The sequence below is a fragment of the Temnothorax curvispinosus genome, unplaced genomic scaffold (assembly GCF_003070985.1).
Source record: "Temnothorax curvispinosus isolate PA1 unplaced genomic scaffold, ASM307098v1 QBEX01008784.1, whole genome shotgun sequence".
NCBI classification, from domain to species: domain Eukaryota; kingdom Metazoa; phylum Arthropoda; class Insecta; order Hymenoptera; family Formicidae; genus Temnothorax; species Temnothorax curvispinosus.
In genome coordinates this window covers 579,655-603,774 of record NW_020218564.1, presented here as the reverse complement: position 1 = coordinate 603,774, position 24,120 = coordinate 579,655, and the positions used below count along the sequence as shown (strand labels likewise).

Below are 24,120 nucleotides of genomic sequence, written 5' to 3'. Positions count from 1 at the left end.
TTCGTATTCGACTATTTCCATCACTATTTCCTGTTCGTTCTCTTTTCTTTTTCTCACGCATCCCTATCGATTCTAAAATACTAAATAAATATTATACAGATTTGTCTATCGACCACATGCTGAATCTTCCATAGTCCCGCGCAAGTGTCTCTCGACTTAATGTAGTAACTTGGACTTTTATACTTTTTATAGCATGGTTTTATGGCACTTGTTTAATGGCTGGACTCTAGCCTCTCCACGTTCCCGATGCGAACGATATCTTCGGTTCTGACAACGATACTTTTTCGTTTTCTTCTACCGCTACTCTGGGATTGGTATCCGCTTCGATATCGCGTTACATCGCTGATACGACACACGATACCGCGAGACCGACGAACTTTCTTCATGATTTTTTAACTGCCGCGTAAAGACGACGCACCGTCGGCGTGGACAGGATCGATGACTATCAACTTGCTATGGAATGCTACTATTGTAATATCTCAGGAAAACTATTAGAACATTGAGATCCTCGGTTCATTTTCGAGGGATCAACTCGATTGACCGAAATATAATCGGTCCTCCTAACATCACTGCGCTCGATCCGTCTCGCTTGGCTGTTTTTGAGTTCAGTATTGTAAAGTGAAACATCGCAAGAATCAGATATGATTTTTTGAATATAAAATTTTAATTTTTCGTGAACTTTGCTATTCATATCGTCGCTTTTAAAATTTCACCAATGTATTTTTTTATAACTATGGGTTGTACGGATAAAACTTTTAATTAAAATAAACAATTTTGCTATTATTTATCACGGTTCATTTTGATACATAGCATTTTATAATTATTTACGTCACTACATAATTAATATTTCTTTGCTGAAACCAAACATAAATCCGGCAATAAAATACGATTTTTTATTAAAATACTTTTGATATGTGACATTTATGAGATTTTGTTCTGTATATTTAAGGAATTATTTATATTTTTGTCTGAACTTTGACAGTAACAATGCATATGTTTATAGAAATGAAATATCTTTTTGAATTCATGGTCGATCAATATCTACGACTTAAATTGGAGCACGGATTGTTGACTAATCATTTAATCATTTAATGCGATCAAAAAAACCAATATCTTAATTAGGAGCAGACACATTCGGGTTCTGATTACATCACAAACTGTAGATTTCTTCATGATATATTCAAAAAATAACGTTTAAAAATTCTTTTACTGCTGATGCAACATTATAAGATATTTTTACTTCGCTTAATGAAAATATTAATTACAGTATACGGAAACAGGTTTCACATTAATAAATTGTTAAATAAAATGTTGAATACTATTCTAAGGAATCTTTTGCAAAATGTTCGTGTATCATTCTCTAAGATCAAATTCTGCATGTAAAAAATCGAGGGCATTCTCGGCGACGATAAATTGTACAGATTTAATTCTTTTCCTTTTAAATAAATTATACATATATATAAATATTTCATAAAAAATGTAAAAACGTTAGAAAATGACCATTTAAATATCGGCGACTACACTCTGCGGCGTTTTATCTAGTTAATGTATCTAGCATGTATTTAAGGCACTAACGTCTTCTGTTTACTATTAAATCTATGATCGTTTTTTGGCCAGTCGATTAAAATAATTCAGGAAAGAATTTAATCCAGGAACCACGATATTAATTTATTGAAATTATCAATAATTGCAGTAGAAAATTTTTATTTTCAGAATAAACTGTCTTTCAAAATTAGATTTTAGTCTTCATTTAATCCATACACACACATATCTATGTAAATATGATAAATTGCAATTTATTCTGTTCCGAAATTCGATCATAGCTACAAATAAGATGTAGGTCTAATTAGTGTGATCTGATTATCGATTCGGTTCTGCTATGTTGAACAAATAGTTTCCTACGTATCGTTGTATGTTAAATTGCTAAGGCACGGTTCTACAAAAGTTCGGAAATGATCCTAAAGGCACCACAGGGCATCTCTCGCCGAGCAGTCGCATAATATTTTCTGCGTATTACGTTTAATTATATTATCCGCCGATATGCGTGTATCTCTTCTGGTCTCTACTCGAGAACATACGCGCTAAACTCTCCGGATACTCTCCTTATCGTTCATCCGGTGTTATTATCATTCTCTGTGCAAACGAACCGTTACTTGTCTCGAAAATACCTGATTAATGCAAACATTCACTTTTCTCGGTTGCATTTAAAAATGAAAAAGAGCGAAGATGCTTCTAATACGATAAGAAGTGTACGACGAGATTACGCGGGAGAAAACTTATTGAATGAAAGTGGAATCGTATCATCGTTGAGCGTGCTTTAGGAATAGAAGAAGCGAGAAATCTGTTCCTTCCACGAACGATTCGTACCAATTTTTACAACACATATACACTATACATACATATATTAAACAGCTTTGCATTATGTCGATCAGCGACCAATTTTTTAGAACATGCTTTGAATATATCTTTTCTTCTTTCTCTTTCTACTTTTCGCAATATAACTTCTGTCTCTTCAAACTCTTAATTTTCACGTTTTCTAACTTGATCGTTCAACGACCATCGCTCTTCTTCATTCTATCCTCCATTCTTATGACTCGCGCGGTTCGCAGTCTTTCTAATTAACTTTCAATTTATCAATACTGCTTGTAATATTCATCGCGTACCCTCCAGAACGCAATATAGCATGAAATATGCGTTTCTTTTTATTTTGCCATTTTATGTATTTATAACGGATCATCGTCATTGCACAATCAACTCTCGATTATACGAATTAATTAAATAAATAATTTGCAATTACTAATAGAGAAACCCATACGAAGCAACTGTTTTGAAAACTTTTACAACAAACGTAAAAAATGATTAGAGATAAAAAGATAAAGAGTACTCAATGTGATAGCTACTATTGAATCTTCTCGTTATCGATTGCGCAATAGGAACACTAATACCGCCGACATAACGCAAGAGGCATTTTTATTTTCGTAGTCTAGACGATAGGAAAATGATATCTTCTCCTCCCTTCTTCAGTGCCAAAGCGAAAGATATGACCGTCGCATTAATTCCTACTATTTCGCAATGCATAAAGAATATTAATTAAATTGTCGCGTCGTCAATTTGCCACTTCGTATTACTGTTTCTCTTCATTCTTTACGGACAATGCATTAAACTATTCTATGATCTAGATCGTCGTAAGGACTTCACGGAGGGTACATAGGCATAGGATGACACTAACAAAGGAAAAAAATGTACAAGATTTCTTTTTTCTCCTATTAAATATTATACTTTGTCTTTTTTTCATGCTAAAGCTATATCATAGACTTGTCTTCGTATTATTGTCTTAGTGCTACGCCAGATTCTCGCGTCCCTCGTTCTCGTTCCCGGTTCCCGAGAGTCATGGTGCGGAAGAATTTTTGAGATTCGACTATACATATAAACCTCGTAATCCCCGATTGAATTTACGCCATATCAAAGTTCTGTCTTGTTCACGTGTGGAAGCGTTTCTAGAGTCTGCAAAGATTGCTCGACGATGCAATCGTTTTCCCGATTCTTCGTTGGTTCACCTTAATGCTTAGACTTTATATACGAAGAGACCGAATCGTCTTAACGTTTCCTCGACGTAGCTACAGATACCGAAGGTATTTTGATTCGAAGATCTCGACCTAATAGTATTCATTCTGAAGATAAACGTTATTGACTAGCCCCCTACCGGTTGCCACTGATCATCCATATTACCAGGAACATTGCTCGACCATGAACGATCGAGGCACTCGAGTGTTCTTTCGGGGAATGTCTATAGGGACTAGGAATTTGTCTTTTAATAGGCGTCTTCCGGAATTTCGCGGACGATCGTTTAGACTTTCTTTTACGCGGCAATTATCGACGGTGGGCATATCGAGTTGCGACAAAGTCGTTGACTAGTCCCCTACCGGTTTCGCTCGATTTTCCACCTATTAGTCGGGAGAAGATGGCAACGCCATTCTCTAGGGAATGTCTACAGGGACCAAGGTAATGCTTTATTCGGGCATTCTACCACAGAACTTCTACGGGAGATCGTTAGGTGTCCATGTGTCGGTACTTGTGCGCCGACATCTGCGCCAGACCCAACACTGCATATTGGCACTGCAGACAATGATAATGCGTCTGCTTGCCAGAATGTTGACACTGCACAGCTCCGCACGGTTGACTGGGAGTAAATTTCTGGAAACCCGCCGCCGCGATACTGTCCAGCTTGGCGTGTTGCCGCCGATGAGCGACCACTTTATTCGTGTCTGTGCAGACGAAGTCGCACTTCAAACAATGAAAATGCGACGCCTTGTTCTGCATTGATCCGAGAGACGACGTGTACGCGCATTGAGCCCTGCCACATGGCACGTTGGCCCGATACTGCTGGAAATCACCCCCCATCAAGGTATCCAGCCGCTCGTGCCTCGCGGTATGCTGCACAAAACGAGTTTTGTCGCAGAACGAATAGCCACAATCTTGACGCATGCAGTGGAAGTGAGTCTGATGCTCTCTGTAGCCGCAATGAGGGTACCTACAGTCCTCGTTGAATCTGAATCTGTAACAACGAGAAAATAAAATTGAATTTTGAGTCAATCATTTTGAGTCACGAAATTATCATACCAACCTGACATATCCCTCCGGTACAGGCTCATCCTTCAGCATACGCATTGAATGATGAAGTCTTTGCTTCTTGGCTTCCGGTGAATTAGCGTCTGGCGGTGAGAGAGATCTTTTCAGATTAAGATTAGCTGCCAGCGAGGCTAAGGGATTTTCATCTCTCGTAGGTGGAAGAAAATTGGTCGGTGGTAAACCGGGCGCGAACATCAGTCCAGGTCCACCAGCATACATTCCACCGTGCTGAAGAAATGGCGGTAGAGCCTGATTCATTAGGGCGATCTGCTGGTTCATCGCTGCCATCACAGCAGGGCTCGGAAAATGAAAGCCGTGGCTGAGATCGAGCTCAAAGCTTGTCGGTATCGAAGGCTGTTGCACATTAGTAGGCTGAATTGGTGGTTGCGCTAATTGACCGTTTTCGTGATTATCTATCGCAGTATTGTTGCCTTCGTCCCTACATGCAATTTCAGGCGGTTCCCGCTTAACGTTCGGGACATTTTGCACACCGATGTCGATGCTACACCTCGGTTTTTCTAACTTGATGTCTTTCGATTGAGACTGTTGGTTGAAAGTCTGCTGCATCTGCCGCTGCATTTGGCTCTGGAAGTTTTGAATATTCTGAGCCATCTGAGCGTTTGGCGACATGAAGTCGTGCTTCTGCGACAGCTGCGCGATGTAATCGTGTTGCAGCTGATTAGGCGACGGGCTGACCATGTCGTGTTGCTGCTGACTGAGAATGGCGCCAGTCGAATGCTTCGCTATATGTGCGACCAGACGATCTAACTCCGAGAAAGCCTGATTACAGGCGTTGCAGTGATAATGATTCTTGCGTTTCAGCTTGCAGAATGGCCTGCTGCAACTTTGTTCCGGTCCATACAGGGTGTGCGGCGAGGTAGAACTCATAGACGGCATTACCGGCGGTTCTGCAATGTCAAAGATTTCTGTGAGCTCGGATCGTCCGCTCGCATGCGCGAGAAACGAAAAAGAACTAATTTACTAATACAGGAACACTCTCAAAAGCACAAAACTTGGTCGAAAAGAGACAGACGAACCTTGGTGCACGGAAGTTCGCATGGATAACACGACGCCCGGAAGTGCGGGTTCACTCGGCGGTCCGCTGACCGGATAATAGGTGCCAGCCGCCCTCACCACTAGCAACAATCAACCAAACAACCAACTTCAAATATACCGCCCGCAATGAATACAACCACCGTGTATATAGTATGTACATCAAGAAAATAAAATAATAAAACAAACAATGAGAAAAAAAAAACAAACAACGAAGAATAGCGAAGAGTGTCCTACTTCAACGACAAACGCAAGGTATAACGTATAAACTGGTGTGCGACTACGTGCAAAGAACAGCATGCATATATACTTGAGTGAAAGAAAGTATCTGATGTGTTTTTTAAAGGAAAAAAAAGGTTCATTGCCAAACTTGCCCAAATATTGATATTCGAGTGCTCAGATCCGTGCTCTCTTCTCATACTTACCGGTGGTTTTGCCGCTGTCGGGACTCGCAAGCTCGGATTCCTTGTCCTCGATTATCGATCTGCTCTCCTGATCAACTATCGTCAGACTCTCATCGGGCTTCTCGATCAATTCGGCGGGATTCTTCACTTGGATTCTTGGCTTCGTCTCCTGGACCAACGATTGAAGCTGCGTTTGACATTCTTGATTGTTCGACTCTTGACCGCAGGATTCGGCATGGCCGGAAGAATGCTGCTTCTCGTGTAACGCCATTGTCGAGTATCTAACAAACGAGTATCCGCAATTCGGTCGGGTACAATGAAAATGCCGATTAACGCGATTGCTATGACAGCCAGGCAGCCGACAGTCGACCATCTTATCATAGAAGGCGAAGCCCGGTGGTATGTCGACGTTGTCGTGGAAATCCTTACTATGCATGAGCAGTTGGTCTGGTCGATCGGTAGAGAAATGGCACCGTAGTTGCGAACAATGATGATGCTTGGTCAATCTAAGAACACAGGCCACGTCCGGACATCCTTCCGAATTGTACGTAGCAAATCCTTCGGGTTCGCCCAGACTGTTCGAAGGCGACACGCTACCCTCTCGATCCTCCATTAGCATATTAGACGTTAAATTAGGAGTTTGCGGTTTCGGGAGCTTAAAACTCGTGAAGATCGCCTGCGGCGAATCGTGAGTGTGCGTCGCGGGGTCGCCACCCGACCAGATTTCTATCACACGATTTTTAGGCGGTCTACCGCGTTTCCGCCTGAACATCGCATCGATATTCGTCAGGTGGGTCAATGTAACATCGGAGGAAAGGGCGTGCGAGGAACAAGAGAGGTTTAACTGCCGGCTATACTCGTGGATCTTGTAATGTTGTAATCTGCGAAACGGCTTGTCGGTGGAAAGTATCACTTCTCGGCAGTTCTCCCAATTACAATGATAATGCTTCTCTTTGTCTGCGTACGGACAACTGTCGTCGCAGCCACCCTCTTCAAAGAAAGCATCCGTAATGCGTTCCTGCGTCTCGTGTTCCTTCAGATGTTCTCTGACTTCCCGGGGATCTTTCAAGGTCATTCCGCAGCGATCTAATCCGCAATGATGATGTTCTCTGCCCGCGTTACAGGCGCAATCCGAGGTGGCCGGTACCAGATAGGCCAATTCGGCGGCGGTAAGTTGTTGAGATTGTTGATGTTGCTGCTGATCGAGATTAACGGAACTTCCGCTAGCCGTAATAGTCGTGGTCGGAGCAGTGAGATCCATAGCGAGGTCACTCGCGCTTTGAAAAGAATCTTCCAAAGAGTAGTACGACGGAGAGCCTCTGCCTTCGTTCGAGCTCTCACCGTTCATACTTAAAGATAAGCTTTGAGCGCTCAACTCGTCCGGCGCCCATGATCCAGGCGGACGAGTACCACCTACGGCGGTGACCTGCTTGTATTTCCGATAAGCTAGTTCTGATTCATGACGCTCATGTTTTCGCTTGTGTGAAAAAAGCTGACCGGAAGAGTGCAGAACGTAGCTACAATGCGGTCGTATGCAATGAATGTGATTGCAAACACGGGAGAATCGGCACTGATCAAAGGGGCAGGCCTCCGATTTCATAAACTTCTTGAAACCATCGCGCGACAGCTGTTCGTCCTTGATGTGATAAGACTTGTGCTTGTCTAGAAAAAAAATAAAGAAAACTTGTAGTTTAAATCACGGAGATTTGAAACAACGACCATAAGTATAATGAAATGCGTTAAATAAAAATTTATTAACGTAATAATTTCTCAGCGTAAGAATTAAATCTGAAACGTTTGATATGTTAAGTTTCCAGTGAAAGGCTTTAATTGACGATAGTTTCGACCTAAAACGCGGGCGAGCGCATTAATCACGCGAGCATTCGTTCCTTACCCATATCGGCCTTATTTTTGAACGTGTACCGACATCCCTGTCGACGACAGTGAAAGTGCGTGGTCCGTTGTCCAACGAATTGACAATGGTCAGTCGCGCAACTCTCGGTGGCCCGAAATCGCTGGAAGCCCTCTTGTATGATGGCCGAGTCCTTGCGATGGTAATTCGCGTGCATCTGCACGTCCGATGTCGATATGTATACCTTGTCGCAATTCTCGTGGATGCAATGATAGTGGGTCTGCTTTCTATTGTGCGGACAGGCCCGGCCAGGGTGCTTTTCCGAACAATCGTCCATCGGCGAGTACCTCATGAAGCCGTGCTGCAAAGACTCGTCCCTCTTCTTATGCCACTTGAAGTGCCTGATCATTTCCTCCTTCTTCACAAACACCCTCCCGCTACAGTCCAGACAATGAAAGTGCTCTCTGCAGCCCAGTTCTTTGCAGTACGTACTGCCGCATTCTTGACTGGATGTATATCTCCTCACATATCGGGAATAATCGATGATCGGTTGGGACACGGACGTCTTCGAACCACTCATCAGAGAATCCGCTACCGGAGACATACTCTGCCTGAGCAAGGCTGTGACAAACGAGGGAGGATCGTATTTATTAAATTAAATCGATTATTAAGTCGACGTACGAAAAAAGATTTCATAAAAAAAAAAAATAAAATCAAATAAACAAGAATATTTTGATAACGATTGTCTGCTTTTATTTAATATAGAATAGATATTACGTTAATATAATTTTTATTTAGCGCATAATATATGCTATATTAACGAAATATTTGTTAATAAATACTGTCGTAAATCTAAAAGTTGCATCAAATTTCGAATTTAAAAATCGTCAGATCTCAGTGGATCACAGACTGCTCTAGAAATCTGCGCGAGGTTTCCTTCTCGTCACGACTTTCCGTGCGAGCCAGATGGGTATTCGGTCGATACCAGCTGGTTCGCTGGTACACGTCCCTCTACAAGCAACCATCTTATTTTACCGACCGTGTGTTCTGGGCAATACTATCATTCTGGATAATACGGTTCGCGTTTAAATCGCCAGAGGAGACGCGCATACCAGAATGACTTCTGATACACATACCGCGAGTTATGAGCGCACCGTTCGTCGACCTATGGCACTCTCCCGCGCGACCGAAAACTGGTTGTCCGATGGGCGCGCATGGGTATGCCGCGAAATAAAAGAGAGAGAGAGAGAGAGAGAGAAAGAGCGAAAAAAAGAGAGCGCGGGAGAGGAAAGAATGGTCAGCGTAAAAAAAACTATCGGGTCGATCGCAGTACACATATGCAAAAAGCGCGGCGTGGCCGCGGGCGAAGCGGAGGCGCGTAAGCATTTACCTCGGCGTGTGCGTTCATAGCTCTCCTAAAAGACTCGAAACGGCCGCGGCACGCAAGAAAATATTGAGCGCGAGACGCAATTCGGTTGACCAATCCTCGCTCGCGATAATTATCTCCCGAGGTAATGCGCACACGAGAGATGGAAATAAATTGCGCGCACATACCACGCCGTTCTCCCCCTTTTTTTGCCTAAACGAATAATTCTACAGTTAAAGCACTCTCAAGTGGTCGTATTTGCATTTCTTGTCAGAATGTATTTAAATTTTATTATTCGGGCACGCCGAATGCCGCGGGGCCGGCAAACCTCTTCCACAACTGCCCACTTGTGCTTTTCCGCCGGGCATTAGATTGACACATTGTAACATCGAAGAAATTCAAATCTGCAAAATTAAGCAGCATGAGATGTGACGTACGAAAAGATAATTGTATATAACAGCTAGACCGTATCAATGAATTAAGAACAAAGGGACATTGCAGCCACATTGATTTATTGGACGCTGCGGAGCCGATCATAGGAAGATAACAAATCATGTGTCACATGGCCCGAAACCGAGTGTCCTCCGGGCTCGAGTGTTTTAATCCTACAACATCTATCACACGCGTCATCCAGCGTTTGGTGCACCCTACCAGGACGAGGTCGATTCTCAGAAATTCCTACTTGCTGACTGCAAGGCGCGCGCGTTTGAATGTCCGCGTGTTCAGGAACGAGTTTAAAAATTGTCGAATATTTCTCGTGGCTCGCGAGGACTCCCCGCTCTTCGTGGTATATATGTGCCGTCAGAAACGGAGGGAACGCGCGTACATTGGCCGTTCGTGCGTTTCTGCAAGAGCGTATACGCGCCTCAGTACAAAAAGAGAAAGGGTTTAGTCTGCAGAGAGAAAGAGAGAGAAAGAGAGAGAAAGCGAAGAAAGAGGGACGAGTGTTACAAGAGGGAAAAAAGTGTGGCGAGGGAGAATTCGGCGCACATTATTCTCCTGCGATATAACGGAGAAACGTAGATCTTTGGATAGATGCAGCGAGTCTTTTACACACCTTATTATATACGTTATTTCTACGCGAATCCGAAAGTTCTCCCGGCCCTCACGTGGATCGGATCGCTCCTCTCCAGCGAAGTCGAGTAACTCCGGCCGATTTAATAATAAGCGCCGGTGTCACCGGATATGCTTCCAGTTACGCGTCGTTGCGTAACATTCGGTTACGGCGATTAACTTATCCTTTGGCTGAGTAATTACGCAACGTAGCTGCGTATCTCGATGTCGCGTATCTCGCGCAGCCGCTCATTAAAGGCACCTTTGGCTTTCACGCTGCGGGAAACTATTGTTTGCACAAATTTATAATCCGCGTTGGCTTGGCTGCCGCTGCGCTATACGTTGTTTGCCGGGTCGAAGCTTCAAGTACGTAATCGAGGAGTGCTCCTTCTCGGGCCAAGGCCTAGGTACAAGGCATCGACGTATTAATCGAAGATAAATATCAAACAGCCAGAGTTCGTCCCGGGAGAATATAATGTGCACACGGTTTGACCAATTCCTCTTTCGTATCCAAGAATGTCAAACATTTCGACGCTTAATTATGCAAACCGGGAAGCGTGCCAAAATCGTGATAGTACGTAAGTGAAACACACCGCAGCCTTGAAACGCCTCGAAGAAAGAAAAAACTGATCGATTTACAGTCTCGGAACACAACGAATGACGTCGTTCAAATTAAAACACTTGATGTTACGGAAAAGGATAGAACGTCTCATATTCCACCTTATTATTTGCAACGTTAATATATCCAATTATTTTAACTTTAATTTTAACTCAAAATAAATTTAATTAATTTTAATTACATGATTAAGTTCGAATAGCGAGAAACAACAATGTTCTGAGTCACGATTCGAGATTCAAACTCTAGAAAATTAAATTTTATGAAAGCTCGTCATGCTTATTAAGTATTACATCGCAAAAAAATGCAAGATGATCTAATGCTCCCCTTCCACGAGAAGGGGGAGTATCATATACCACCCACACGGAGCCACGCACGTTACCGATGACACCAAATGGAGAATATGCACGACGTGACGGGGCTTAAAGAGCAAATCTTAAAAAATATGTGAAACCCCCAGGACGACACGTAGTCAGGAGGACTCCCTTCCTTCTCGCATCCAGCGGCTTTGAGCTCGAACCCTTTTATACGTAGTTCTTAAAGCTGCTCAGAGAGCGGGAAGTCGGGAGCCGATCCCAAACCGTGGAGAGATGGAAACGGGACAACCATCCGAGAGCCGAGAGGCGCGGCGAGGAGGGAGTCTAAAATTTTCAAAAAGACCCGAACCTGAAAAGACCCCGTATTTCAGGGTCGCTTTCCTTTTTTATCATTTAATCCGTGGGCCGAGCGAATAACCCTTTATACGAGGTACCACGCAGAAAACGGTCGCTACCTCCATCGTGCGCTCATGCGCGCGCGTATCGTTCCCTCTCGCTCTCTCGCTTGGTGCACTTACACGTGTGCTCACACGTACGTTTATATACGCGCGCACGGAGGGGTTCACGCAACCTATGAAAGTGCGTGTTTGGATAATGCGTGGAGTGCCCGCTGCGCTCGCCAATTCGTCGTCTTAGCCACGGCGACCCCCATTGAACGCTTTTTCTTCTCGAGAGGTTCTAAATACCGGTGAAAAAAAGAAATATGTGAACAAGCACCGAAGTACATGCCCTCACTCGCCGCTTTTTCCTTTACCCCCGGTTAGGTCTGCAACCCTTCCTCGATGGTCCTCGTCGCGACATTGTTTCCGGAAAAATGGCTTCGCGAATGGTACCGCCGCGCCGCGCCGACCAGATGCGATTTAATAACCCAGAATCAACGTTAGAGTACTTCATATCGATTCGCAGCACTTCTGCCGTATGGCGAGCGAACAAAGGCTAATTTCCTTATCTTTATTTTGTTCCCAATATACGATAGTTGCCACAAGATACCCATTCTGAGCGACATAATGAAATATACATTTAACGAAATTACAGTCAATAGATCCGAGATATTTTCCATTGGAAATTCATAATATTACGCCGTATTTTTAACGCAATCAGAACATGCTGGATATAGTTCGATAATAGAGGTAATTGAATATGTCAATAGCAATCGTTTGTATTAATACGAGTAAAAGTCAACTGACTATCGTGACCGATGGGTTTCTAGCGTCTGTCCAAACGCGAGCACGGAGTATGTCGGCGCCAGCATCAGCGGGAACTCGTACAAAGGGAGAATATATAGGGAAAGAGTAGGTGATAAGGGGGACCGAGAGGCGAAGTGAAGAAATGTGAGAGGGAGAAAGTGAACGGAAAGGGAGAGAAAGAGAGAGCGAGCGACACTAAACTATTCTAAGATCCGCGAGAGTGTCGCGAACTTATTGTCTCTCGGCAAATGCGGCGGCGTTATTTCTGTCAAAATTACGTTATGGTTCCTATTCTCCCGTCCCGTGGAGACCCCTACTATTTAGCACCTTTTTTCTTTCTGTGTATAGCCTGTTTCTACTTATCTCTCGCTTCCCAATCCATCCATCCATCGCGCTTTCTTATCCCTCAGCTGTATGTTTCTCTCTTTTTCTGCTCCACGCTGCGTTTCTCGAAGCAATAATCATCGGATTCCGGAATGAACATTACATGGATTGCATAGTGAGAATGATGAATGCACACTTATAATTTCATCAAAAAGAGATCTACTTTTTTGTTATTTTTTTTGTCGAGCTAATATCAAGAAAACTGTTCATCTGCAAATCTTTTAATGATAAAAAACTCAGCATTTAAAATCTCGAACATTTCCATTCTTTAAACGTTAGTCATTCTCAATTGACTAAAAATCATCGCAAAGCTCTAAGTGGTCTATTAGCTTCTAACGTGACAAAACTTAATTCAAAATACATTTCTGGAATAATTGGCGCCACAAAGAGATTGCCGTCACCCGTTTAGCACCTTCTCTGTTGGCGTGACGTCGCCGCATTTCTTCTGGAGACTCATCCTTTTCTTATTGCCCGACGCGACCGTCGTAGGCTGTAGAATCATTCGGGACGAGAATAAACGTCGTTATGGCCGTTCTCCCATTCGTGGCGAACGGGTTCATTATAATTAGTCCGCCCTCTTTACCGGGGGAGGTAGCGCGAGGTGAAGACCAAAGGAGAGAAAGAAAGGATAGGTTCATCACCGACCCCGCATCGCTCTGTTTTGACTTCGTCCAAGACTTCCATATTCGCACAAGTTGATTTTGATTGATGCACATCAAATGATGCAATTGATTTCAATGTTGGATCGTTTCATGATATCTCATAACAAAAAAAGAATCATCTTCATAGAGATATCGCCTAATTAAATTTTAAACGAACATATTGAATTGTCAAATGAATGATTTAAACCGCTTAATATAGCTATGCATAAGAAATTTTAAAGATTTGATAACAGATTTTTAATAATTCAGAAAGATTCGATCTCTCACTACACTCTTATTGTTTCCACTTCGATGCGCACATGCCTAATGTACCTTCTTTCATCCAATCAACGTCAGCGCAGTTAGCTTATGCAACTCGACGATCTCAACGTAACGGTTTTAAGAAACGGGTACACGTGTCGTGACTTTCCTGTCGGAGAATCGAGCGTTAAACAGATGCTTGCAGATGCGAGCGTCGACGTGATGATACCGCCTTAGGATTTACAGCATACACGCGACAATTTTACGATTGGCGCCACGATCATTCCTTTCGCGACGCTAGCATTAATTTAAGGAAATCGAGAAAACAGTAAAAGATCGGACTTGCCTATCAGCCTTTTATATCGCAAAAATAATATCTTGAATTAAAACGAATTGAAACACGCCGCTTTAATTCTGCTTTCCTTCGATTTTGTTTCACAACGGCGCGTTTGTTAATATCGTGGCACCGGTATCGCTTTACCCACAGTAAATGAACGGGGGGGGTTCACCAGTCTCTCTTTCTTTAATCCGGCTCGCCCTCGTCCCGCCGGACGCTGTCGCGTATAGATTTTTTTCGGGGCAGTATTACACGCGTACTACTTAATACACCCTCTTACTCTCCTTCCCCTTTCCCTTGACCCCCTTCTACAACCCCTTCCTTTTTAGAACGTTGCGAACCCTCTGCGCCCTTACTTATGACGGGCGTGTTAAATTTAACGAAGGGACGCGTTGCTGTGCCAAATATTCGGATACAATTTTCAAATCAAATGTACAAATAAATTCTCGCTCTTTATCGATATAAAATAATTCTGCAAAATTGTATTCTTTGTCAAGGAATTTCGGCATTCTATAATTTCTGTCCACATTTGTAACAGAATGTTCTGATATGATCATACGTATAATATATAAGTATGTTGGTGTTTGAGAGCATAACGAGAGTAGGAAACACTGACAGTGAAAACACTAGTACGAAGCTTTTGTCTTGATGTCGGAGACAAGCATGCGATACTCGGCACTTAATACCCTTCCTGCAGTTTTCACATCTAGCCCCCAGTTTTACACTAAACGCACTCCCTCGTGAGCTTACTTACGTAGGACGCGCAAAGTTTTTACGAGGGGAAATTCTGTGTGTAACATTAGGCCCGATATAAGCGCGCGCAATCTACCCCCTCGCACGCACACGATTTCTCCCTCCATTGGCCCCCAAAAAATAAACAGAAGCGAACCCTTTCTACAAATTCAAATAGCCGGAAGGGGAAACCGCCGCGCCGTGCCGGCTTGTTCCTCGCGATCCTCTTTCTCGCTGCTCTTTGTTCGACTTTCGAAAACTTTTCGGCGAACCCGACAAAACGCGGCTCGCCACGGATCGGCGATCCGCTGTCAAAACAAGAAATTCGATTCCCGTGATCGAGAGAGAAAGAGTCTCCCTCACTCGCGCGATAGATCTTCATTCAGTGAATTTTTTGGCGCGGGGGGCGACACGGGGTAGCGCGGATGAAGAAATAAAGAGATTCGACATCGGGGAAATCTATCAATGATAAAAGTCGTAATAAAACATTGGAAACCGATTACCCCTATTGGTGATCGAATAAGGTCAAAGGGAAACGATTTGTCGCAGCTATTGGCAATTGTAAAGCCGTCAAAGCCAATTGAATTATGACTCAAAACATTAGTATTAATATTAAAAATGTAACTAATGTTTACCAGCAATTCTCAACTGCGACTGGAAATAGTCATCTTACTGTTCGCACATTGATATTTTATTTATTACTGTCCGATTAATAAAGTTCACATCGACTGTTAATGATCAATGTAATATTGTGCTTTCCGCCTGCTGGTCATGTAATCTTCTGGTACCGCGCTGCGTAAGACCAGATTAGCGTTAATCGTTTCGTGTTAGCTTTCTAGAGAATTAAGTCCTCCTTTCACTCGTTCGCCTTTGCTGGTCTGGCCAGCGGTTAGTAAAACGACTGCGTTCATCTGTCTTCATCTGTTTCGAATTTGAAGTAGCGGCGTGCGTGATAAACAAGAGTTGTAATACGCACGATGCCAACAGCGTCGATCGCGATGGCAACAGTGGTCGGTTATCTGTCCGCGTTAATAATGGCATGCCAATAAACAATTTCATTTCCGCGAGGAAAATTATGGGCGAGCACGCGCAATGGATTCTCAGCTTCATATTTCTCGCAGGATGGTTTTTTGTTTCTCCCACTTCGCCATGTTGCCTGAGAAAAGCGCGCCCGAGTCACAGCTCGGTGCGGCCGGCTCGTTAACGGAAATTTACGACAAACTGGCACAACGAGCTTGTTCTATCCGCGTCATACAGACTCACATGTGTACCGGGAAGGTATCCTTCTGATGCGCGAACGCGCCCGCGCCGATTTTTCTCTTATCCGCACCGCACCGGTACGAAGCATTCCGAAGTTTTACTAAGTACCGCACAGCAGCCGTGATTTACGAGATCGCGTATCCAATAACTTTGAATATTCTTGGGGCGCGGTTATACGACTGTTAGCTTAACAAGACGGTTAGACGAGCGCATAACGAGCGCGGGTTACTATTTAAGCGCGCCACTATTTTTCATCGACGCCAAGAATCATGAAATTATTCTCTTGCTTTTCTCCCATTTCGCCTTCTGTGGTATGCCAAGCAACGTCCGAATGCAGTTTTACTTGTGGCTTTATAATAAGATCTATCAAAAAATTATATGATTTAACAATGACTGCAAGTTTAAAAATATTCTGCAAAAATCACTAAAAATGATTATTTTTCTAAGAATAATTTCCATGAATTATATTATTATCAATATCTTATTGTTTTAATTATTATCTCGCTCATACTTTAGTGTTTTCAATAACCATTTTGAGCTTTTAAATGTTCTTGCGCCAAAGCGGTCTTCGATCACGCTTCGAGCAACGATTCGTCAATTGGCTATTTTTCAACACTAGCATTGGCAGCCCGCACGATTTCGAAAGACCGAGGGTCGTCCACAGCGGGGTAATTAAATTTAGAATATTTTTTAAATTTCTCCGATTCCACTCGCATGATTTGGCACGCGTTGTGCCTATCGTCTCCGCCTCGTTGTGCGAACAGGCAAAGAAAGAGATGCAAAGCGTGAAAGAGAAAAACAGGCAGGAACAGTTCTTGGCGATCTTTTATATTAGAAAATTCACAAGACCGTATTGATAAATTATCGACATATCAGAGACATTTGGAAAGTATTCATTAACAAAATAGAATGATGCAAAAATTAATATATACTTCAAATATAATGGAATTTAAATCGAAAATAATAATGCTATATAATAGATTCAATATTAATTTTTAATATTAATTATTCTCTATATATCGTAAGACATTGAGTAAGTTTACTTTTCATAATATGTAATACTATATCTCATTACATATACATCAAAGTTTATTGATTTATTGATTTATGCGTTAATCAATAGCAAATGATCTATAATGAAAAACTCATCTCCGTATCCAAATCCTTTCACACACGGCTTTGACCCTCTGAATCTTCTCGGCCGTTTTAGTTTGGCCTAGCGCTAAAACAATCAGCGACTTCGTGGTCTTGGTCTCGACCCTCTTCGACCCTCTTTAGCTCTCTCTTTCTCTTTCTTCTCTCTTTCTCTCTCCTTCTCTTTCTTTCTCTCGGCCGTTTCCACCGCGCGCCGGTACTCGCACGGAGGCCGCCAATTCTCCTTTTTCTTGCTTTTCGCGTCAAGCGCGAAATAACAGACGGACGACCGATGGAGCCGGAGGGGTGCCGAAGGGGAGGCAACGAAGAAGGAAGAGTCGAAGAGCTAACTCGAATTACTAAAACGCCGAAGTGGCAACGAGCTCCGGGCGAGCGAGTTACGGCGAGGAGCGCGCGGCGAAGAGCGCGAGACACGAGGGAGGAGAAAAGGTCTATTTATTAACGACGAGCTCGCGAGAGTCTGCGGTTTTCTTCGTTCTCGGGGAAAAGCAGGCCGCGCATCACAGATCACAGAGGATTCGCAGAAGAACGGAAAAGCAGCACCGTGCAATGTGCTAAAGTCGAGTGTTAAAACGCCGACTGCTTTTACAGTCGTTCTGAGACAATCGTTTCTGATGTCTGACAGAATTATCTCACGCTCGTTACAGCTATCAACGTTCCACTGAACATCGACATGCAATATCAAGCGCTCTTCATGACAGAATAAATGAAAAAAAAAAAAAGAAAGAAATATCGTCGAAAGAACTTGGACCGACATCATCATGCGTACCGATTTCGGAAATATATACATATATATATATCACGGCTCCTAAATCACCGTTTACTTTGTGATCGGAACCGGGAAGAATTAATCGCGGACACGTTGACTATAATGTTTCACCATGTATAACGAACTTTGTACGGCCCATTACAAACCAAGACTCCGACGACAAATGAAAGACGCAGCGCCGACGAAGAACGAGAGTCAGTAACGCGACAGAATGCAGAACAGTGGAAACGCAAAACGTTCTTGTGTAGAGAAGAGTTGCCTCTTCTTCCCCGCCGGAGAGAAGCGCGTTCCTTTCAATCTCTTTTTCGTCTTCTCTCTTCTTTCGCGTTCTCTGCGATGCTCCCCTCGGTCCCCTCTCGCCTGCGGCGCGGCGAGGCGCTTCGTTTCGTGATTATATTCTCGAAATAGTCAACCGGATGCCGGCCGACGATGCGCCCGCGGATATTCCGTATATTTCGGGAGACCCTTTTTTCGAGCACAAGTAAGATACGAGAGACGGAAGACGCGGATATGATCTAAAAATCCTGAGTAGAGTGATTCGGTAGGTCCAATTAGATAAGAGCCGATTTAGTCAAGGAAAATGGTAATCAAAAAACATAGAAAGATAGAAGAGCGTCTAATAACTCAAATTGACGTTTAAATTTCGATGCCGTATTTATTTTTAATAATGGAAACGCAAGAAATAGCTTAAAACACGTAGGTATAGCATCTGTAATTGAACTGCTCTGAATTGCAGCGGTTACAATCAGTGATTTGCACAGTCGGAAAGGCGCAAAACGCGAAGAAGCCGACAGTCGAGGAAGGCACAGTAGAAAAAGATCGGTCGCTTCGTCTCGCCGCGAGTGTGTCCGAGGGTGCTGACGAGCTGCCGTCGTCTCCTTCTCGGACGAGTGATTGATCAACGATCGGACCCGAGGGACACACCGTGTAATTTTCTCGGCGCGAGTCCACTTTCGAACTCGTCGGAGATGATTAAGAGTCATCCGTCGGCGATGTCTTCATTTCGCGGCAAACGCGGTGAAGGGCTTCACAGACCTATCGACGACGTTTAACTAGGGTGACGTTATAGAGAAGACGTTCCGCGTCTCTGAGATTGATGGCTGTTAACTGTTAGAGCTTGATGGAGATCGTTATTGATTCGATTTGGCTTCCAAGAGTTTGATATTATATCTTTAATTAGAGATTGATTGCAGAGAAATTGTATTTTCTTATTTTACTTAAAAATTTACCCTTTGTTTGAAATTACAATTATATTTAACTAAATACGGCCCGAGATAAGAATGTCGTACACCTCGCACTTCGGAGTTGAACTGCGTTGTTCCGTTTAATTCTAATTTTGTGCGGATAATTCGATATAGCCGATATGAGAATATAGGCATGTTCTTGGCGATTGAAAAATCGCGAAACGACGGCCAAGAAAAAACGAGGACGTGAAGCGACGACAGCAGGGTGGAGGAGACAGGGGAGACCATCGTCCGATCGAGCAACGATGGATTCCTGAGTTTCGAGGACGGCATGCGATTGCCAATAGCTGTTTCCCGATACAAATCGATCGGGGCCAATCGCGCGGCCAACATCGCGGCATTCGTTTCGTCGGTTTCGCAATTCCTTTTTCGAACCAGCCATTTTTATCGTCGCGTCGGTTGCTTCTAGCTTCTTTTACTCTCTCGAAATTGCATATGATAAAATACAACGCAATAAAGTACTGCGAAGAATTGAATTAATTAAGCTGGACACTATAATTAACGGTGCCAGTCAAAATCGTGGCGAGAATGGCGGGATTAAAAATTTGCATAAAACTCTTTCGGCATATATTCCATAATGAGGTAAATGACACGTTGCGCAAGGTGACGAGCGAAATCTCTGGCGTGGATCGTGATCTTCGGGATCATCCTCCGTGCAAAAAACGAGCGTAAACGAGCAGAGATTCGAGAATCCTCTCAGGGGCTTCCACCACTCCTCGGATTCTCGCTCTATTAATTAGCTCGCGGCAGCCTGCCCCCTGCTCTCCGTTAATTTACTCCACGAGTGTATTTTATTTTTCGCAAGGGTCCTAAGCGCGCTCCGGTCCCTTCGGGGTCTGGATCCCGCTCTATTAATTAGCCGAGGCCCTTTTTTCTCCGTGCGCTAAGTTCGCAAGATCCGTCGAATCCTGAACGGGGAAACCGGTGGACGGAGAAAAAGGAGAAGGGGACGTCTGTGGAATTCCAAGATCGATAAAAAGAATGGCAGATATTAATACTACTCTTGGTAGAGGATGATTGGATCTCTAAATATTTCGCGTGATATTGACATAAATCTCGTTATCGAAGAGTTCGGAACGTGTTACATTAACGTTCACATTTTTATATGTGATATGTGATTTTTTATTTCAAACCACGCTTCCATAAATATTGTACATTTTAATTATATATATAACGTTACATAGCAATAATTAATTGTTTCAATCTCGCCTCTCTATAATCTTCGGCTATTTCACTAACGGTGATTCAATATTCCGTGACATCACCTCCTTTTTATGCAAGCGAAGAGTACAACAAAGAGTACGTTTGCGGAAAAATGTCTTTCTGCAGCCCGATAGCATCGAAGCCACGTAAACGACACGGAACAGAGGGAAAAAAACGAAGAAAGAGTTGAAATCGCCGACTCTGAGAGCTTCGGATTGAAGAGACGAGGGAGGGTTCGGCGACATTGTGGTAGAGCGAAAAATGAGGGACGACATTCCGTCTGTGTACCGATGCATTTCGGTGACCGCCGCGACATCCTTTTAATGCGATGATCGCGATTCTGCGGGAGGTAAGAGATTAATAAAAAGTTGAGGAACGATAAATTAGACCGACGACGGGACGACGCGAGAAGACGTCGCCAGAAACGAGGGAGAGAGGGACGAGGATGAAGGGCCCCGTCACTGCCGTTGAGCCCCTTGGGGCCGGTCTGGCGATATAATAAATTTCATATATAAATAATAAAATTTCGTATATCTCCTCCGTCTTTAAGGCGCTGCGGGTTTTTACGAGACAGGGGATGACGACGGGAAGACGGTGATGACGGGCCGTTTCGCGAGAATGCCTGAGAACATGAGTGGACCACGAATTATGGCGCGAGCATTGTTTGCGTCCACGTTGATGAAATTGGCCATTGTCTGCGCGGCTCTAGGTGAACCACGCAATCGTTACCGCGAGTATGCGATGGTAGAAATTGTTACCACGTATTTTTATCGCCGTATCGAAAAATCTCGTCGCGAACAATAAAATCTGTCGCCGTCATCACAAACGAAGAAACAGCCCACAGTCAATGTTTCTCAATAATTCGATAAAGCAAAGCGTTTCAAAAAAAGAAAAAAAAAAGCAGAACGACGCATGCTGTAATTTACCTGTCAAATATTTACTTAGCGGTTAATTCGTAAAGTTTCAACCCCTTCGAAGCGTGGCGGACGGCGCGTGTAAATTCGTTTAAAAAGTTTCGAATGAACCATGAAATTCGTTTTCTTCTCCGTCTCCGTCGCTCTCTTTCACTGCACGTATCGCTTTTTAATGGTATTTCTTCAAGGCTAACGGTCGCTCGCCCGAGAAACGGACGTGGAAACAAAACAGCGATCGTCTGTCATCACAATCGCGTCATTCAATTTCGAATAATAAAAACCGTTTCGCGAGTTTTAACACAAACGAAAATTACCATGAAAATCAATAGAATTATATGCAAATGAAAAACTATCCCTTTTTTTCTTTTACAGAAACGATTGTTTAAAAGCAAAACTTCATGAAATGACAGATTATACTCTATTCGGGATTTTTCTCAAATATTATAATATTAAATATTTAATTATTTTTCATTCAAATATAGATATAAAATATTATAAGTGTTGTTTCATTCCACTTGTTAAATACAATTTTCGAGAGATTATTTTTCACAAAAAAAATTTCTCAAGATACTCTACGTTACTCCTTAATTGAATAATTTTTAAAGATTATATATAACTGTAGCTATATATGGGGCTATCGGAAATGATTCGGCAATTCTGTGACTATTATATATACGATTCCTACGATAATAGCCCAACATACCTTTCATAATCATTCAAATTGCTTACCAAAAAGTATATACGAAGGCAGTTAAAATAAAAAAGTCTTCTCCGCGTGTTATGAACAGAAACTAAAGGTCGCTGAGACTTTAACTCTTCGGTGCCTGAATCGTTGCACGTACGTACGTGGATCCGGCAGGTAATCTAGTGGGGGCGGCGGATCGTTCTCTCGGAGAGAAGGGGTCAACGGGAGAAAAAGCAGCGAGGCCCAGGAGGGCTCCTAGCCGGGACTATATGTAGAAAGCGGTGCACCAGTTATTTATCGTAGCTCCTGTTTATGCTTTATTTGTTATTTGCTTGCTTGCTCGGCCGCCTGCCCAGGTTTGCAACCCATGTAGGCAGGCACACGCGCATCTATGTACACCTATAATATCTATCTTCCAGACTCGTGATTTCGCGTTAACGAGTCTGTTTCGTGTAATTAGATATGTTGAGGGAGTCGTTTATGTAATAATTCCTCCCTCGATTCTATCAAAGAAAAACGTAATTCTAACAATTACTGTCTTCTAAGATAACTATTTAATTGCGACTTAATTACTCAAAACGATATATGTGCACACAACATATAAGAGACAGATAATTAAAAATCAATAAAAAAATATTAAGATAAATGATTAATTTTTTCTAAACTGTTAACGCTGTCATATTTCAAAGATTATGCGCCTCGACTAATTAAGTGATTCTCTTTACGAATTGACAGATGCGATCGTTAGCAATCAACGATGTCGATATCACTCACAGTCGTAGCGCGATAGCGAGGCTTAATTAAATTGTATTTGTACGAAATTGATGGTTACAGATATCAATGAGGCCATTAAACTTCTTCGTAAACTTATGTCGAACAGGTGCAGCCTGGTGGCACGTACAACGGCGATAATTGTTAAAGTCGTAAATTGTTATAATTAGTAAAGTCCACTGGTAGAATTTGGCGATCGAGAAAAATGCCTTTCATCTAGATAGATCAAGATGATGGAGTGTGAATTATTTTCTTTCTTTTTCCTCCAAAGATATATCTCACTTATTGAATTTATGTTCAGCGATAAAGCGGTTTCAATCTTAGAAGGTTTATTCCTTAGTTTAACGAGTCTGCAAAGATGCAGTATAATCTGATGTTTTGGAATATTAATATCGAAGTTACACGGTATATACATATGTATGCGATTTGATTGCGGAAAATTTATCTGACCAATTAAGAGCGGAGAGAAGCTTTATTAATTTAAAATTAATTTTTAAATGAGTTAAATGATACCAGTACTGGAAAATTTATGCTCACAATAGAAAAATATAGTAATCTAATGTGCGAGATATCAATTTCAAAATGAAAATAAAAGCGAGATTATTGATCTATATAGATAGACGTAATAGCCTACTTTTCGAGATACCAATCTTGGTAAATGACAGACTGATAGCAATTCCAGAAAGCTCATGCTTGTGGCGAATCTACCGAAGCTTAACAGACTAATGTTCGAATTACCAATCTCGCACAAGCACATCATACGTTTACATTGCACGTCGTTGATGGTCATCTTCTTCACGATGTAATGAAGGCACCTCGACGAAGACAAGGTGGCAGCGGCACGTCGATGTCAAACGCGGAGAATTAAAAGGACGACGACGGTATCGGGAGCGCACGAGGGGGGAAAATAGGAGGATAGCATCTTCAGTGAGAAGAAGAAGGAGAAAGAGGAGGAGGAAGGGGTGCACGGGGCTTACGGGAGAAGAAGGGGGAGGGAGAGACGAGAGAGGAGAGTCGAAGACACTGCGAGAAAGAGAGAATAATGCGTTAAAGCAGCAACCAGCAACTACTCTAATTGGCCACTTTGTCCATTTATTCGATTTATTTAAATTATGGGACAATTGACAGTAGGCATTCTATTTTTTAAATCTCCCCGGCCAACCGGCTGATTGGGCAAGATTGGCGTGAGACACTGGCCCCACAGATTCCCCAGTTGTGGGCTTAATCAGCTTTGATTGCTAGCGTCTCTCTCTCTCTCTCTCTCTCTCTCTCTCTCTCTCTCTCTCT

General features: G+C 42.9%; 1 protein-coding gene across 3 annotated transcripts in view; it reads right to left on the bottom strand.

The window, feature by feature from the left end:
* Window positions 1–1,725: 1,725 nt before the first annotated feature.
* LOC112458236 (zinc finger protein castor homolog 1-like) overlaps window positions 1,726–24,120 on the bottom strand; it is a 73,225-nt gene continuing 50,830 nt past the window's right edge. The window contains exons 7-11 of one of the 3 annotated variants that reach the window (XM_025021743.1): window positions 7,981–8,559; window positions 6,108–7,748; window positions 5,667–5,765; window positions 4,625–5,537; window positions 1,726–4,555 (exon numbers count right to left, since the gene is read on the bottom strand). In XM_025021743.1, coding sequence (XP_024877511.1) covers window positions 4,051–4,555; window positions 4,625–5,537; window positions 5,667–5,765; window positions 6,108–7,748; window positions 7,981–8,559 — 3,737 coding nt within the window. In that variant the 3' untranslated portion in view covers window positions 1,726–4,050. The remainder of the gene's footprint in view (window positions 4,556–4,624; window positions 5,538–5,666; window positions 5,766–6,107; window positions 7,749–7,980; window positions 8,560–24,120) is intronic. The other 2 variants (XM_025021744.1, XM_025021745.1) reach the window with 2 other exon arrangements.